Source organism: Herpailurus yagouaroundi, unplaced genomic scaffold (assembly GCF_014898765.1).
Source record: "Herpailurus yagouaroundi ecotype Mexico unplaced genomic scaffold, PumYag 159, whole genome shotgun sequence".
Lineage (NCBI taxonomy): Eukaryota > Metazoa > Chordata > Mammalia > Carnivora > Felidae > Herpailurus > Herpailurus yagouaroundi.
In genome coordinates this window covers 37,587,080-37,606,584 of record NW_024412400.1, presented here as the reverse complement: position 1 = coordinate 37,606,584, position 19,505 = coordinate 37,587,080, and the positions used below count along the sequence as shown (strand labels likewise).

General features: G+C 35.3%; 1 protein-coding gene across 6 annotated transcripts in view; it reads left to right on the top strand.

The window, feature by feature from the left end:
• Window positions 1-18,053, top strand: part of GK5 (glycerol kinase 5) — a 79,919-nt gene extending 61,866 nt beyond the window's left edge. For all 6 annotated transcript variants that reach the window (XM_040480376.1, XM_040480375.1, XM_040480378.1 and 3 more), the window contains 5 exons: window positions 2,636-2,730; window positions 7,376-7,479; window positions 8,844-8,903; window positions 9,651-9,784; window positions 12,192-18,053. In XM_040480376.1, the coding sequence (XP_040336310.1) occupies window positions 2,636-2,730; window positions 7,376-7,479; window positions 8,844-8,903; window positions 9,651-9,784; window positions 12,192-12,346 (548 nt within the window). In that variant the 3' untranslated portion in view covers window positions 12,347-18,053. The remainder of the gene's footprint in view (window positions 1-2,635; window positions 2,731-7,375; window positions 7,480-8,843; window positions 8,904-9,650; window positions 9,785-12,191) is intronic.
• The last annotated feature ends 1,452 nt before the right edge of the window (window positions 18,054-19,505 follow it).

Sequence of the window (19,505 nt, the reverse complement as noted above, 5' to 3'; positions counted from 1 at the left end):
GTGTGTGTGTGTGTGTGTGTGTGTGTGTGTGTGTGTGTGTGTGTGTGTGTTGCTCCAGTGCTCGGTATTGTCATTTTTGTCAGTTTGTTTTTTAATTTTTGCAATTCTAATAGGTGTGTAATGTTATCTGTCACTTACTGTGTGTTCCATAGAGACTCCTGAGTCCTGCACCTCAGACCAGAAAGGGGTACTTCTATGGAAGCACTTCATATGTGCACCCAGTGTATAGACCCAAGTGTTAGGTTTTAGGCTGTCCCTGATATCAGAGAAAGTGAAAACAGGAAACTCACCACTGGTGTGGCATTACTTCAAGTTCCCTGCCGGCCTTATTCTTTTGAGTCCTCAGATAGCTTTTCCATGCATTCCGTTAGGATTCTTAGTTGTATTCAGTGGGAGAGATGGAGTGAAATCTGCTTACTCCCGAAGATTTTACATTGTAAGCTCATTTGAGAAGAGTTTAAGTGGAAGATTACTTAGAGAAGTTCTTCAAGCAAGTATATTCATTGGAACAGCCAATGAAGAATGTAAATTAACTATTTCTTTTCTTTTTCCTGTTTCTTTGCCTGTCGCCAAAAAACTTTTCCTCAAGCCAGCCATCCAGCCATTATTCCAAATTTTGATTGAAAAATTTAGACATTTAGGCATGATTTGTTTAAAGTATACATTTAGGGGCGCCTGGGTGGCGCAGTCGGTTAAGCGTCCGACTTCAGCCAGGTCACGATCTCGCGCTCCGTGAGTTCGAGCCCCGCGTCGGGCTCTGGGCTGATGGCTCAGAGCCTGGAGCCTGTTTCCGATTCTGTGTCTCCCTCTCTCTCTGCCCCTCGCCCGTTCATGCTCTCTCTCTGTCCCAAAAATAAATAAACGTTGAAAAATAAATAAATACATAAATACATAAATAAAGTATACATTTAAAAACCAATGTTATTTTTTAATAATTAGTTTTTGAAGTACTAGAGATATTTTGATGTGTTGTATGAACATGTTGACCAAATAAATATGATTTATGGATCTGATAATTCATTTTGAATAAAATTTATAGATATTATTGAACTAGCCTTATTAACTTGAGTTTTAACATAGGTGTTTCTTAAACTTTTCTCTTTACTCAGTTCTTCATTGTAAGAATAACAAAACATGCAATAAAATTAAAACAATTTTCTTGAGGCTGTACAAAGCCTTCAATATTTATTATGACTGATTCTTGAGCTTTTTCATCTGATCTGTTCTATCTGTCCTACATGCTTATTCAGGAGTCAGTTCACAAACAAGGATATCCAACTGATGAATGAAAAGGATTTCAACTTTGTTAGTTAATAAAGAAACACAAAATCAAACCATCATGCAATCCACCAAAATAGCTAAAATGAAAAGCATAGACAGTATCAATTATTGGCAAGAATATGGCATAACTGCAAGTTTCATACTGTTGGCAGGAGCCTTAATTTGGTATAACCACTTTGGAAAATGGTTTGGCAGTGTCTTCTAAAGTTAGTCCTAAATTTGTAGACCCTAGGACTAGCATTACCATCCCTTGGTATATAACAAACAGAAACATACACATATGTTCACCCAAAAGAACGTCTGAGTGCTCAAAGTGGCCTATGTATATTAGCCCAAAACTAGAAACTAACCAAATGCATATCAGCTGTAGAATAGTTTTGGGGCGCCTGGGTGGCGCAGTCGGTTAAGCGTCCGACTTCAGCCAGGTCACGATCTCGCGGTCCGGGAGTTCGAGCCCCGCGTCAGGCTCTGGGCTGATGGCTCAGAGCCTGGAGCCTGTTTCCGATTCTGTGTCTGCCTCTCTCTCTGCCCCTCCCCCGTTCATGCTCTGTCTCTCTCTGTCCCAAAAATAAATAAACGTTGAAAAAAAAAATTAAAAAAAAAAAAGAATAGTTTAATAAATTGTGTATTGTCACACAGTGGAATATTATACAAGGGTAAGAATGAAGTGCAACCACTTTTAACAATATGAATGAATTTCACACGCTTTATGTTAAACAAAAGAAGTTTGTATCTTGATCTGGATGTTGTTTACCTAGGTGTATTCATACTAAAAATTCATCTTGCTGTATACTTGGGATTTGTGCAGTTTTCTACATGTATGTTATACACTTCAGTAAAAATAGTATATTAAATTAATTAGATCTTGATTTTTTTTTGTTTGTTTTTTAAAGATTGGCTTTTCATATATCTACCTATTACCCGCCCCTTATTGAACCCATTAGGTGGAGTAGTTTTTCAGTTGGTTCTCTTGGTTACTATAGGTAGATGATTTTTTCCTCAGAAAGCTAGGATTGGTGTTATCTTCAGGAGAATAATTTATTTTAATGCCAAAAAAGCAGAGAATTGATTTTTAAACAGTCCAAATATCTTTAAAGGAAAAAGTAAGGCCTGCTGCATACAGAGCCCATTTAAGAAGACCTTCCATGGGCTCATAAACTATGCAGTGTGAGAGCCCAGATAATACTAGAGCAGATTGGCCTTGGTGTTGATGCTTTCAAGTGAGCGACCTTTCATACTGTATTCATAATAAATGTGGATGCAGGTAAATACTAGTCATATAATTCTATTTGTTCCTCTCCAACCCCTCCATTTCATTTTAGCATTTTTGTTGTTGTTATTTTTGTTTTTGCAGACCTTTTCACAGATGTTGCTGAGACTGAAAAAATGGCCAAAAGTTTGGAAGATTCTGAAGGAGTCTGTTTTGTCCCATCTTTTAGTGGATTGCAGGTATTTTTTTTTCTTAGTCAATGGCAATTAACAGACATTTCTCTCCTCATACCTACATTTAAAATTATTTATCTGCCACTCCCTTACTTGAAAGTTTGGGCACTGAGCAGTATGAAAGTGAAGGTATATTCCAGGGTTGAGAAGCTGTGACCTAGCATTAATTCCATGAGAAAGCGGAGCAAATTCAACTTAGAACTCCATCCTTATGGAAATGAAAAGTTGGTAGGTTTGGTATAGAACTTTTACATAAGACTTAGCATTAGTTTGTCATAACCAAAATTAACCATTTCCCAGTGGGGAAAATGTATGAGTATATTGACATTTTTTACTTAGAAGAAGTTGAGAATTAGAAAAATAATGTTAAGATCTCTCTCTCTGTCTCTCTGTCTCTCTGTCTCTCTCTCTCTCTCTCTCACACACACACACACACACACACACACACACGTATGGGTATATTGTGCAGTTATAAATTTCATTAACTTTTTTAAAAATCAAATTTTCTTTTGGTTGTGGTGGAATATTGGTTACTTTGCCTAATCAGAAAGTGAACCCAGTAAGAGAAATGACTTTGTAATATTTGACTTTGTAATTATTTGAAAGACCTATGGATATTGCCTTTGATTTTAGCATATTATTACAAAGGCTTTTTAAAAAACTTTTAAGGTATATTATTATGAACAAAATTCCTTTTTTGGGGAAGCTTATCCTATCCTTTTAATCATTCTTTAAATATTATTTCCTTTCAAAAAACAAAAATTTCTCTTCTAGTCCATGCTATATTCAGGCAATCAGTTGAAGTCCAAAATTTGAAAGTTTGGATAATATAATGTAGAAACTGGTGGAAAAGGATTAAATCAGAGTGTTTCAAATCTCTAAAAATACAGTATTTCCAAACTAGACATTTAAATGGACATTATTTTTTTTTAATGTTTTTAATGTTTATTATTTTTGAGAGAGAGAGAGAGAGAGAGGGAGGCACAGAATCTGAATCAGGCTCCACACTCTGAGCTGTCAGCACAGAGCCCGACACGGGGCTTCAACTCACAAACCACGAGATCATGACCTGAGCCGAAGTTGGACGTTTAACCCACTGAACCACCCAGGTTCCCCTGGGCATTATTTTAGTATCTGTAATAATTTCCTCCTATGTACTTTACCCTGAAGGACTAAAAGTTTATAAATGACATAATAGAGATTGCACTAGGTCCTCTTTAGGGTAATGTGAGGAAACTAAATAGCATCCATCATAGGACAGGGGGCGAAGAGTATTTGTTGGATTGACGTTTCAGGAGGAAGCTTTAGATGAATAGTTGTCATCAGCCAAGGTAGTTAGGCTACTATATATTCTTCCCTTTTGAAACATTTGCTGGGGACTTTAGTAGTGACTTTATCTTGGCAGCTGTCTTTAACTTCTGCATCAATCCATATGTCTGTAAAAATAATATGAAATATATGATAAAAAGTATTACTAAAACCCAAAAGATCGGAGGAAACTCTCACAGACGCGGTTTTTAATTTCACGTTAATAAAATATGTCCCTTCCCTGCCATGATTGCAACCTGGCAATCTGGTGGGTTTGAGAAGGGTGGAGGAGGACTACAAACTCAAGTATTTCCTAATGTAACACGAAACTCTTAAGTAGAAACCGAAAGTTAATTCAGACAATAGTGTGTTGATTCTAAGCTGTTTGGAAAATAGGAGGGAGATCGCTGATAAACTGCCTATGTCAACAACTAAAGAAAACGAGGGATTGGGGAATGGAAAGGAAGGGTCAAGTATCTGTGATACTGCCTTTAATTTTAGAATATTAGAACTGCCTTTAGTTTTAGAGCTCACAGTTCGTGAGTTCGAGCCCCTCATTGGGCTCTGTGCTGACAGCTTAGAGCCTGGAGCCTGCTTCAAATTCTATGTCTCCCTCTCTCTGCTCCTCTCCCGCTCATGCTGTCTGTCTCTCCTTCAAAAATAAATATAAACATTAAACAAAAAATTTAAAAAAAAAAAAAGAAGTACAGTGTTCTTCTGGTCCCTGTGGTATGGAAGCTTGGCAGTCCTCTGGATAGCTACAACTGAAGCAATTTGCCCAGCAAAGAGGCAGGTTTGTTAGAGCAACCACAAAATAAGTAGAAAGAACTTCTCAGAATCGGTTATGGTTTGGGAGAATTAATTTACAATAGAAGGGAGAATTCAGAAGGCACAGAAAGGGGATATGAAGAAAGTCAGTAGTGGGAAGGGGTTTGGTAAGCAAGAATAGTAATATAAAATTTGTAGTGAACTATGTGTCAGGCACAGTTCTAAATGTCATGCATTGTCTCATTTAATCCTCAGTAACTCAGCAAGGCAGAAGATACTCTTATCATCCCGTTCTGAAGATGAGGAAAGTAAGATTTAGAGCTGTTAAGTCACTTGCCTAGTCTCACACAGCTAGTGAGCAACAGAGCTGGTTTTGGGGCCCAGCTGTTCTGACTCCAGAGTCCAGGTTCTTAACTCTTCTGTTGTACTGGTTCATGGTATAACATAAAATATGAGAACGGGAAGACACAGTAGATGCCTTTAGGTTCAAGGTTGACAACGGGCAAGAGGCATGTTGACATTAACCATCTTACAAGTACCCAGCAGTTTAGGCTAAGATACCCATGGTGACAAGGGTCTGCCGAGGCTGGTAGTCTATGCCTTGGGCAGGGGTCTGCAAGGTTAGCTCAGGGCTCCAAGCAAAACTTTACAGAATCTTCCTGTTCCTAGTTGGTTGATGGTCTGGGAGGCTTACTCAAGGGATTGACAGTGATGGATTGAAGGTGTGGCTGGAGGCTGTCTGCCCTGTTGAGATGTGACCAGACCTAAAGGACTTCCCAGTGTTTTTCCTACCATATCATCCCAAAGACAGATTCACTTGGACTAACTAATGCAGGGACATTATAACCTATAAGAAATGTTTAGGTGTCTATGGACTTTATTACCCCCTCAAATTGACCTACTACTAATTATAAATTATGTCCATAGCTGTTTTTACAAAAGTCATTTCGGGCCGGTCATACCAGGGATTTTATGTGGTGTATTAATTAGAAGGAGTGATTTTTATGCAGAAAAAAAAAACCATAGCACACTACTAGGCACTAATACAGTATTCTACCACCTGATATAGACCAGTGTTACTGTATTAGTAAGCTTTTACTGAGTGGATCACCAAAACATGTTAATAAATTTGAAAAATTATCAGGATAAAATCACAATAGGAGGAAAATCATAGCTACGGTACCGATAAGATGTAATATGGAATTTCTTCAGTTAAATAATGAGGAAAAGTATTGTTTGTTCATTGACTGAACAAATGTGTGTTGATTCCCTGTTGGGGCCAGATGCATTGCAAGGACCTGGAGACACATAGGAAGTACATTAAATGAGTTTCCACGGGGAAGATAGAGTTTCAACAAACATCCACACAAACATATGTAGTTATATGTACATGATATGAAGCAAAGTTCATCAGGCTCTGTAAAAGCAATGATGGTGGCTTGGCCTTGTCTCTGGGATCAAAGTTTTCCCAGAGGAATCTGAGCCAAGCTTTGGAAGAGGAGAAGGATTAACTAGGAGAAGGGGTAGTAAAAAGTTTTCCAGGTAATGAGATGATATGTCAAGGCCCTGAAGCTAGAAGGTGCTTTTCCTGGGGACCATCATTTTCTGACAGCACTAGCACATCCCTCTGTCATGACCTGTTATCAGATGTTGGAACTGTTCTTCTGTATCTTTCCTAGTGAGACCATAAGCTCTGGCAAGGGTCTTTGTTCTTCATCTTTGTGTCCTAGAATTGTCTTGGATTTCTGGGGATGCAATGAATACAAAATTCATCTGATAGATACATAATTCCACCTCAGGACTTCAGCTCTTTTATTTTTTTAATGTTTATTTATTTTTTGGGAGAGAAAGAGCACAATTGGGGGAGAGACAGACAAGTAGACAGAGGATCTGAAGCAGGCTCTGCCCTGTCAGCTCAGAGCCCAGTGTAGTCCTCGAACCCATGAACCATGAGATCATGACCTGAGCCGAAGTCGGACGCTTAACTGACTGAGCCACCCGGACACTACAAGACTTTGGCTCTTTTAAAAACAGATGTTAGGCTGGGTCATTTCTCATATTAGGCAATATGACTATTAAGCTAAGAAATAGAAGAGTTTAGTTTGAATGTCTGACAAAATATTAGGTGTAAGGTATGACACTGAAAAACATACATTCTGCATTATGGTTTTTTACTAAGATTAACTCATACCCTCAAAAAGCTACTTTACAAAAACAATTTCAGTGTAAAAACTTCACACGTGGAGGAAAGGAGAAATACTAGAATTGCTTTTCATTTCCTCTTGTAAGGCTAGATATTTAATAAGTTGTTACTCTGCTTTAGTCCCTTATCTTTGTATGAGCTCCAACAGAAGGTATAGCTAAGTCCAATATCTATAACTCAACCTTGTTTAAGTCCTATTAGAGAGTTATCCTAATAGTTAACATGTTTAGGGACTGTCATTTATTTTAAGACTTCTTAACTGTAAATAAGCATTGTTTTTTTCTAACATGGCTATGTTTTTATTGCGTATGTCTTTAAGTCCATAGATTTAATTTAGAACAATAATAAAAATTGTTACTATCTCTTCTTTAGGCTCCATTAGATGACCCCTATGCATGTGCCTCTTTTATGGGTTTGAAGCCTTCCACCAGTAAATACCATCTTGTACGAGCAATATTGGAATCAATAGCTTTCAGGTACCAAAACCGGCCTTAAACTAACCTCTCCCCATACAGTATTGCCATTTGCTTTTATTAATTTCTCCTAAACTGAATTATGAAATTTCTTAATTTTTAAAATGTTTTTATTTATTTATTGAGAGAGAGTGCAAGTGGGGAAGGGGCAGAGAGAAAGGGGGACAGAAGATCTGAAGCTGGCTCTGTGCTGACAGCAGAGAGCCGGATGTGGGGCTTGAACTACGAACCCGTGAGATCATGACCTGAGCTAAAGTCAGACGCTCAACTGACTGAGCCACCCAGGCGCCCCTGAAATTTCTTAATTTTGAACGAACATTTATACCTTTAAATTCATACTGTTTATAACATAATTATTGCTAATTTCCTTAACATCTTTTTTTTTTTAATATTTAATAGTACCAATACCACTTAGATCTGATATCTGAAAATAGAATGATTTTTAAAAATACAGTTGACCCTTGAACAACATGGGTTTGAACTGTGCGGTCCACTTATGTGAATTTTTTTCAAAAAATACAATATGGTACTGTAAATGTACTTTCTTTATGATTTTAGTAATAACATTTTCATTTCTCTAGCTTTCTTTATTGTAAGAAGACAGTATGCAATACATATAACATACAAACTCTGTGTTAACTGACTTATCAGTAAGGCTTCCCACCAGTAGTAGGCTATTAGTAGTTAAGTTTGGGGTGGGGAGTCAAAACTTACACACAGATTTTTGATTTTGTGGTGAATTGGCACCCTTAATCCCCACGTTATCCAAGGGTCAAATGTATCTAATTTCTTATGCATAAAAGATTTAAAGTTTGGACTTTCAAAGGTTTTTGTATCCTTATTCATAAAGGAGAATTCTAAATATGATGCTCAAAGATTAAATCACCAAAATTATTTTTTTGTATATTTCCCTGTGATCTTTTCATTATGGCACATTTGTAGTTTATTAAAATTAAGAATGTGGCTGTCATGAATATGGAACACTTGGAACATTTAAAATAAAAATTTCTGATTACAAAATGATAATTTCTTATTTGATGAATTCTATTAAGTGTTATGCATGGTATGTTAGGTGGTATGCATGGTATTAGGTGTTATAGCTTTCTATTAAATGAATGCTTGCTTTAAATTTTTATTTGTAGGAATGATAATTAAATTTAATTCTAAATGAAAAATATGGTCCCTTTTATCAAGGTGAAAAGCCCAAGGCCCCATCTAATATCAACTTCAGTTAACATATTTGTTTTGTTTTGCATATTTTATAAATATCATATATATAAAACCACAGTTTTTTCTCAATTTGAAAAGAATAGGGAATTATCATGATATGAATTTCTTCTAAACAGTTATCTTGATTTTTTGACTAGAAACAAACAGTTATATGAGTTGATGCAGAAAGAGATCAATATCCCTGTCACAAAAGTCCGGTACGTAAACTTTGTTTCCAATAGATTTAATTAGAAATTAAGTGAGTGGTAACTGTTATTAGTGCTTTCATCATTATGACTATTCAGGATTAAAAATATACATATACCTACCTTCTTTGCAACAAAATTCTTGGTCATAGGAATTTGGAGAGCAAAGGGAAGCTCATTTTGGATTTATAGAGAATATAACACAATATAGAATTTAAGATGATCTTAACACCCACATGTATATTATAAAGATCTGTATTTATTTTTTTTTAAGATTTTATTTTTAAGTAATCTCTACCCCCAATGTGGGGCTTGAACTCAAAACCCCAAGATCAGGAGTTGCCCGCTTCACCAACTGAACCAGCTAGCCACCCCTATCATAAACATCTTTAAAATCTCTTTTTCGGGTGTGTGGCCATCTTTTTGGCATGGAAACATCAAATTTTCTTTGCTGGGATGTCCAAATGAATTTTTATGTTGGCTTAATTTACTTGGCCTATTTTAAACTAGTCCCAGGACGAACAGGACAGGTGAGAAAATTGATGTTAGGAATAAGGAAAAATGTTTGAAAATTACCTAGCAAGGCCCTTTATTTATCCTCAGGTCAGTGCCAAGTGCTATAATTTTGGAATTAAAAAGTTGAGCTTAAAAAAAAAAATCAAGGATCTAAAAAAACATATGTGGCCCTTTTAAAAAGGATGAATAATGTTTTTATGCATTTGTTGGAATAATTTATCTCAAATATCTTGCTCCCCACAGGGCAGATGGAGGAGTTTGTAAGAACGATTTTGTCATGCAGATGACTTCAGACCTGATTAATGAGAAAATAGAGAGACCTGTCAACACAGACATGTCGTGCCTTGGTGCAGCTTCTCTAGCTGGCCTTGCTGTGGGTATGTGTGGATTTTATAAAAGCGAGAGCTGTCTTGCAGGCTGTTTCTTGCCAATAGCATTTCTCTTCCCAAATGACAGAATTATAGAGAGGGTCTGGAAAACCTTGGTGTTCAGTAAGCTCCATACACAGATGCACATTACTCACAAAATATTCCTGTGACCTCCTCTGTGGATAGTCTGGTTGTACTTCTTCCATCCTCGTTTCACTTCTTCACTCAGAATTATGAGGCAGGGAAAATTAATTCTCAGCCGCTCTGTCTTCTGCAAAGGAAAGGTCTCTGGGTAGACTTTCTGAGTAGATAGGCTTTTCTTTGGCATTAGGAACCACTCCATTCTTTCATTTATTGAAAATTGGTTGAGTACCTGCTGCATGACAGTCACTGCTGGGAATAAAGAGGTTTAAAAACGTAGTCCCTGCTATGGGAGTCTCTAGGTACAGTCAGACAAGTCAACAAATTATTATACTTGTGTGTTAAACCTGGCGAACAGCCGTGGCATTAAGCAAGTGGTATAGGCTCTCCAAGGAGGCTCAGTTTTGAAGGAGTTAGCAGACAGCCAGGTGAGGAGGTGAGGAGCCATAAGAGCTAATTAATGTGTTCCTCTGTGGAAGGGAAGAGTGTTCATACAAAACAGGATATCTTACAGTTAAAATTTTTAGGCTAATATTTAACATGTTAAAGTTATAAATCCCCAAAGCATGAAACCTTGTAAGTTCAACTTAAACCTTATTCTACTAAAAATCTGTTAATTTTGAATAAAATTACAACAATCACTTTCATTTGTTCATTGATTAATGTGTGGTAAATTTAAATTGAAGAAAATAACTTTCTCTTAAATAATTATTCCCATTTACAAATTTAATTAAATTCCTTTGTATATTTCAACTAATATAAATTGAATACAGTTGATTTTCTTTTTAATAATTGCATATGCCTAACTGAGCAAACTTACAAGTGTAACTAAAAGTCTTCTCAAGAACTTAAACAGCTTTTGCAAAATGAAGAAATTAAGCTTATATTTACAGTAAATCAAATGCTCATAAATATTCTAATATTATTTATAAGGTAAATCACATTCTTCTGTACCTTTTCATGTTGTAAGACTAAATATGTCAGAATCTCTTGAACATTTTAAATATACTTTAACAAACACAAATTTGTCTTAAACATAATATAGTGGCTTGAGCTTTATCTGTTTCATTTTTGTCTATATTGAATTTCAAACCAGTTCACAGAGGCTTCAGTGACTGCAGAGAGCAGTTTTACTGTGTCAGAGAAGCGGAGATTTCTGGTTGGACTGCTTCTCTTTCAGAAATCTGAGACTTGAAGGCTATGCACATCTTCTGTATATTCAAAGTTCACCTAGAAACTGAGTCTATTTGATTCATATTTTAAAAAATTACTTAAAAAAATATGTACGTCCTTAGAGAGTAAATAATTCTGGAAATAAGGATTTTAAGAACATGCTTATTAATTTCCTGACTAGACTTATCTAACTGTACTATACTAATAAAAACCATTTTTGAGTCTTTCAATAACTTATATAAATTAGTTAATATCTTTAAGTATAGGTAAGTCTAAAATGCTGACTTTATAAATTAGAAAGAATGTGACCTGACAAAATTTTAGAGCAAAGAATTTTGTGTCGGCTTTATTGGTAACAGACAATGTATTTCATGAAGATTTGTCAACTATGTTAGTACTTCAGAGTAGGTAAGATATACCTAATTAACAAGACACCTCAATCGTAACTATGGTCATAGTTATAAATGTGTTTTCTTCCTGCTTTTTATTATAAATCACACGATCCTCTTTGTGAAGAACAATATGCCAAAGCAATAGTATCATGATGAAATACAGTAGTTTGAAAAAGACACTACTTATTATATTCAATCCCAACTTTGGATTTACGAGTATCCCAGGGAGTTGCCTCGTACCTCAGGATATATGACAAAAATCTTAATTTATCTTTAGTTTTTTAATTATGTAAAAAGAAAGTATACTCTTTCTTACTTGGTTTTTGTGGAGGGTTTTTTGTTTTTGTTTTTGTTTGTTTTCAGGGTTTTTTTTGTTTTTTGTTTTTTTCCTTCTAGCAAGTTATGAAAGTAAATGATGACAGGGTCAGGTTGCTCTAGACATGCTTTGGCAACATGCCACACAGAAATAAAGCTGATAGTTAGAAACAAAAGATTGTGAAATCCTGGTGTATTTATTCCTAGGGATAGTCAATCTAACAAAATTCAAAAGCAGCAAAATATTTTGGATTGTGTTTTAAAACAATAGTTGTTAAAAAAATAAATTAAACAATAGTTGTTTATCTGTGTACCAGTTCACATAGGTTTGTGGATAAACTTTATGGACTCCTTATTTGCCTTAAAATTTGAGAGTAATTTTTTTCTCCCTATAGGGTTTTGGACTGACAAGGAGGAACTAAAGAAACTGAGGCAAAGTGAAGTGGTTTTCAAGCCACAGAAGAAATGGCAAGAATATGAAATGAGTATGGAAAACTGGGTCAAAGCAGTGAAACGCTCCATGAATTGGTATAACAAGATGCAGCACTAAGTGGAATGGTTGGTTGACGTGACATGCAGATGAGACACAGCTCAGGGATAATAACCAATACGACGATGACTGAGAAGATTTAAGATGAGCTTTGCAACCTGAGAGAAAAAAAAACAAAACAAAACAGTGCTTTTTTGAAAACAAAACAAAAAATCCCTCATTTTTTAATATAAACCTTGGTAAATTGTAAGGCAACAGTACCTCAAAACTTTGTATCTTCTGTTTTATAGTAAATTCCAAAGGACATTAGCCATTTCCAGCCATATTTTTACAGCTATGGGTCCTCCTCCTTTTTATACGGGGTCAGTGATCTATACAAACATTTGCTATCTGAGTTACTAGTTCTGGGTCAAGCACCGTTCATGTTTTGTTCCAAAACTAAGTGACAAGTGTTCCTTTAATTCTTTAAAATTAAATGGGCTATATGAAGTTCACACAGCTAGAAAGAAAGAATGAGGAAATGCCGAAATTTTGAAACATTAATATTTTATATTTAAAACCATAATTGTTCAGTACTGTATCCAAATATGAGCTCAATATGCCCCACAGATAGGCTTACTTGTTAGTTCTTTCCTTTATTGGGCTTAAAGACACTGCCTTAATTTTTACTTGTTTAACCAAAATCTGAACATTCTGTATGTATTGGAAAAATAACTTTAGTTAATGAAACTAAAAAGGGTCTTGATTCATCAGGAACAAGAAGATATTTTCTTTCTCAAACAGCATTTCTTTCAAAAACTTCTGCCTAAAGTATAACATCCCGTTTTTGTTTTTGTTTTTCAAAATCCAGCTAGTGAATATAAATCTTGCTTTTCTTTTCCTGTTCTTTATCTTTGTTGTTGAGATGCTTGCATAAATGTCTTTTGCTTTTATTAAGTGCCTAGTTGACAGTGCTTAATTTGAAGAAAGTGCCCTAATTCATTCGTGACATAAGAATTGCCTTCACTGCGGTATTTAACTTGTCCAGATATCTTTTATTTTTGTCCAATCTGCTCATCTCTCTCAGATAGCATCAGTGGGTAGCGGACAGAGGTAATCAGAGTATATCCATTGCCCTATAACCACCTGGGCCAGAGCTCCACAGAAAGGAGCAGGGACAGTTCTACAATATCAAACTTTCTTGATAGAAACAAATGTAAAAGAATCAGAGTTGTGAGTAGCTTTAGGCCTGGTGTAAAATTGTCCTATGGAAGGAGACTACCTTCCAACCTGTTCTCATACTGTTTGGCCCTCTCTCTATTTGGGCTAGATTCCATTTAGACTTGTAGCAATAATGACTTTATTTCTCTCTTAGTCAGGCTTTGTCACATGAAGTCCTACTGTTCTAGAACTAGTTGTTAAATACTAATGTAATTTAAAAAGTGACTGTTGCGGGGAATTTTGTGGTTGCTGTCACATGTATCTATTTCAATGACAGATGTGATAGAGATCTAGGGGCCACATTGCATTTCACCAAATTCTATTTCAGTGAACTATGTCTTCTTAAAGTATTAACATTTTTGATGGAATCATTATAGCCAATGGTATAATTAACTCCATTAACTAAGATTTGGAAATATTTTTGTTAAGTGGAGGTGTTTTGTTCACTGTAACAAGTTAGATTCCATTATGTAGATAGTGTTCTTTTATTCTTTTTCATTTTTTATGTCCTTTTTACAAAACTTAGTGAGCATTTATAGGCCTTTTAACCAAAATCAGATCATATGCAAGCATCTCTGCTGTTTTACTATTTCTTACAGATTCTGCTTCTCAGTGGGTATGGTTTCATAGGAAAGAATTGTCTTTCTGTATTAAAATATACTGAATTGTAATATTATTAATACTTAAAAATCTGTTAGCTCATTTCTTTTTCACATTCTTCTTTACATCATAAAACCACAAAATAAAGGTTAAATACCTTTTAGATAATGTGAGAGAGTAACTTAGAATATGTCTCATCAGAATTGAGCATCTCAAAAATCAGTGGCTAATTTTTCCTTCTGTTTGTCTAGGAGTTAATTTATTTTTACTACCTCGCGTTGTTTTTTAGTGACACAGTTTAGTAAATCTTTTGCCAGATTTGACCTAAATCAGGAACATGACCACATTTGCTTTTGTAGTTGTAGAAACAGTTGCTATTCAAAATCAGTTGAGCAAAATAATTATCCCTTCCATCTTCCAAGTTTGTTTTCATTTGTATGCTAATATTTGCAGTTAAAAAAAATTGTGCTAAGATTTCTCAGCATGTTTTATTTTCCTATTATGGATCAATCAGGTATTTTTAGGAGATCTGTAGCTATCTTATCAGAAGAGAATGTTTCTGTACAATCCTTCTTAAAGTGGTACTAATTGCTTTCATACTGAGACTTACTGATTTTTAATTTTTTATATCCAACCATAATATGGCTTCTCAATCTCAACATTATTGACATTTGGGACAAGTAATTCTTTATTTTGGGATGTTGTACTATGCATTATAGGATATTTAGCAGTGTCCCTGATCTGTACCCACTAGCTACCAGTAGCATCCCCCTAGTTGCGGTGGTCAAAAACGTCTCCAAACACTGCCAGATGGACCTCAGGAGGCAATATCACTCCCAATTGAGAACCACTAATATAGACCATTAGAAGAAAATTGAAGACTCTGCAGATGTAGTATCTGTGACACTCCTTTTCTCTCTGCCTCATTTTATCTTAGGAAATGGTTATTAGCAAAAAGAGGTGGTCGTTATCTTAAATAGTGTTTCTACTTTACTGGTTATTAAGGCAAAAAAAAAAATCTTATGCTGTAATTGCCTTCTGCTGTTTTTACCCATTCACCCTCATCCCCATGCCTGCATCCTCTGTGGTTTTGAAGAGTGGGTTGATGACTTCAGTATAGGATTAATGTAGTCTGTAAAACATCTTGATGTGATCTGCCTTTTTGCTTCCTTTTCATCTCTGAACAAAAGAGATGATCACTCTTTTATCTGCCTCCTTGCAACACTTCTCTCAAACTGGAAGCTTCCCAGAAGCAGAAACCATGTCTATTTCCATAACTTAACTCTGTGCCTTCCTATTGGTTGGGTGAATTTTTGCTTTATAAGTGCAACTTTTTTGTGTGCGTATATTTTATCCTTGATTTACATGCATTTGTTGATAGGAAGTAGCGTATATTTGTTGCACGTAAAATATGTTTTGTTGGATTAAGAAGGACAGCATTGACCCGTGAACAACATGGGTTTGAACTGTGCAGGTCCACTTTATATGCAGATTTTCTCCATAAATATATGTACCATACTGTAAATATATTTTCCTTATTATTTTCTTAATATTTCCTTTTCTCTAGCTTACTTTATTGTAAGAATACAGTGTATACTACATATAAGATACAAACTGTGTGTTAACCAACTGTTTATATTATCGGTAAGGATTCTGGTCAACAGTAGGCTAGTTAAGTTTTCGGGGAAGTCAAAAATTATACATTGACTGCACAGGGGGTCAGCATTCCTAACCCCCATGTTGTTCAAGGGTCAACTTAGGAGAGCTAGAATCCTCATATCATACTGTTTATTTTTAAATTCTTCATGTTTATATATTTGCATATATATTTGTGTAGAGATACACATCTATAAATACACATAGTTATATCAACTTTCTAAGGTATGGTTAAAGCCTGTTCATTCACAGGTTTTTGTGTATTTGATTGTATACAGCTCACCGATTGAATCTTAAGAATACCAAGCCCTCTGGCATTAGAGGGAAGTAACTTCAGAAACAGCCCCTTCTGCAGAGGACTTCTACCGGGGACCAGGCTTTAATTAAAAGTAATCTAATCCAAGAGTTTGGCAAGAATTTTATAATTCTCTGAAAAGAGGACCCTGGAGTTCTTCGACTTGAAGTGATTCTAGAGTCATCCAGAGATAGCCTAGAAGGCTCCGAGCTACCCCCAAAGACTCTGAATCCCTTTGGGAAATCTAGATCATGTTTCTCAGTTAGAATTAAAACATACTCTGGACTTGCTTGGTCCCAGAATCATCTTGCATACCCAATACTGGGGCATCTGTTTCAAACCAGTCAAAATAGTAACCCCAGAGAAGTCAAATAGGTGATCCAGAATCACATGTTTTTAAGTTTTGGAGCCTCATAGCCACAAATATTTTGGTACCAGCATCGGTTCTAAGTTACTGGCTATATTGTCACCACATTCCCATGGGACCTTTGCCCTTAGGGGAATGCAGGAATGATCTTGGGAGCGGGAATTTTAGAGACAGGAACCTGAACAGTCAGATTATTTCTGAAGTTCTCTGTATTCTATTTCTACTGCCTTTCCCCCCTTTATTATAAATTTGGTTTATTGAAATAAAGTGGCTGTATCTGTACAGATATCTATACTATTTAGAATATAAATGATGTAAGGTTTGAGTTTAAATGAGCCATATCTTTCCAAGAAACTTTCAGACTGTTCGAGAGTAGCAGTACCATTTTACATTCCAACCAGCAGTGGATGAGAGATCCAGTTTCTCCATATCCTCACCAGCATTTGGTGTCACAATTTTTTATTTCGCCACAGTGATAGGTGTGAAGTTTTCTCAATGTGGTTTTAATTTGCATTTCCCTAATTAATAATGATGCTTAACATCTATTCATGTGCTTTTTTGCCATCTGTTTATCCTTTTCAGTGAAATGCCTGTTCATATCTTTTGTCCATTTGCTAATTGGGGTGTTTGCTAAATGAGCCATCTTTAGATTAAATCTCTTAAAAAAAAAAAAATCAGTCCAGTGACTTAAGAAGTCATTAAGTAACATTCCTAAATCCTTCTAGGCAAAGTGTATACAGCACTTGAATGTGATTTTATAATGTAGGGAGCAGAAGAGTTCTCACATTCTTTCTGTATTCGTGTAGTATAGTCGTAATATTGTATAATGGCAAAAAACTTTCAAGGATACTTTTCCTTAGAATGTTAATTAGGGTGTACAAATACATATTTTGTACATAAGCTATCATAATGTTTGTAATCATTTTTATTTAAAATAAGCTGATTTGTATAAATGTTTCAGAATGATTTTGTGGAAAACTAATTTGAAATTTCCCTATTTGTGCAAGACAATTTTGATTGTAATTCATATGCATCAACAAATTTGTAATCTTATTTCTCTGATGTTCTTTACAAATTTCAGAATTATACTAAATAGTCATTGAGAACCTCATAAATCAATGTTAAGATCTACAGTTAAAATCTAGGATGCATTGCAATAGAAATGTATTATGTAAGTTTTTCCCTTACCTTTTTTCCACTTTAACTTTTGGATTTGTTTTTTAATTTTACCTGGAAATTCTTTAATACTATTTCCTGTTTTGGTTTTTGCACATTAAGAAGGTCACAGAGAAATAAGCATATGTTACTCAATTGTTACTCAAGATAAATGTGAGCTTAATACGGTCAGAGAAGAAAGGTTTTCTGTAACCCTGCCTCTTTAGATCATGTTAGACTTATTATTCTATATTCTACATTCTTGCACAAGGGAAATTACTAGAGAAGAGGGTTAATCCTTTGCGGTGGGAAAAAGATGCTATAATTTGTTGTGACAATATACTGTATTTTTAAATACTTAGATTTTAAATAATGAGGAAAAATTCAAATACTAATATGATAGAATCAACCTAGTAGTTAAAAATCCCTTCTGAAAATTACCTAAAATTATTTGGGAAACTACAATGAAAAAGTAAATGATTTTTCTATACATATTATGTTTTAAGGCCATTTTTATTTAGTCTTTCTCTGTTCATTGCTTCGGGTTTGCACACATACACATCCAGTATGGTGAAGTGACATCCAGATGGTGAAGGATTCAGTCAGTCTGGATTCCATTCCTTGACTGTAATGGAGACCATGGTATCATTCCAAAGTAGGATATTTGAAGGATGATAGACATTCACTTAATAGAGTAAAGGGGTTTTCTTTTAATTTTATTTTAGGTCAAAGTAATATTAGTCTAAAGAGGAGGATAAGGAAAGGGGCTATTATGGAGATAATGTGGAGCTGACTTTTCCAAAATTTATCTATTTTATAGCAATATTTTTAAAGAACCTTGCAATTGTAAAAAATTGTAGGAAAAAATGGGGATGGTAGGGAATAATGATGGGTTTTTTACTACTTAGAAAAAGGAACAGAACCCATTAAGAGGTGAAGATTTTAGGGCAGATATATTAGATTTGCTAATTTCCCTTCCTTCTCACCTGCCACTTGGGTAAGAACATTAGCTAGCAGATACTAGGAAATTCCTGTATCCTCATGCAGTCCACAAGCCTCTCGTCCTGTCTCTCCTAGAAAGTCCAGTCTCTGTCAGCATCTCGGCTTCATCACCAAATGCTGTCAAGAACTGAAAAGGAGTTTGAAATTTTACTCTACTTGAATGGAAACCAATTTGACAATAAACTTCATATATTGGGGGAAAAAAAAGAATAAGAAAGGCAAAAAAAATTTTTTTTTACTCTACTTGGAAAGTAATAAGTTAGTGTCCCACAGTTCTATGGATATTGGCAGAAGATAGGAGACTCCTGGGTCAGAGATTAAGGACTTTTTACTCATGGCATAGCAAACATCACAATCTTCATATTTACATTGGTTTCCTTTGCCACTCAACTCCTACATGGAGCAGTCCAGGTTGATGCTGTGCACACACTGAGTCTTCTGTACAGCTGAGGACTCTCAAGACGAGGAAATTTGAGTCTTTTGTAATGGGCTGCAAGTAAACATGTCCAATGCTTACTCCAGAGGAAACTATTTTTATTATAGTGGATAATAAGCAAAAATGCCCTCTGTTCTGGATGGAGATGTGTATTTTGGGACAAAGGCCTCAGTGCCTCTTCTTGTAAGACAAACAAATGAGAGAGCCATGTAAAATTGACTCTCAACAATAAATTCATTATCTTAATAGTGGCAGTGGTCTCATGGGTGTATGCATATGTCAAAACTCACCAAATTACGTTTACTTTTTGCAAGTTAATTGCATATCAGTTTCACTTCAACACAATGGGGGGAAGAAAAGTCCCAAATACGTTGTTGAGACCAGTAGCTTTAGTGTCCCCAAAGTGCTTTTCAGAAAATGTAATTTCAGGCCCCATTCCAGATCTTCTAAATCAGATCCTGTATTTTATTTTATTTTATTTTATTTTATTTTATTTTATTTTATTTTA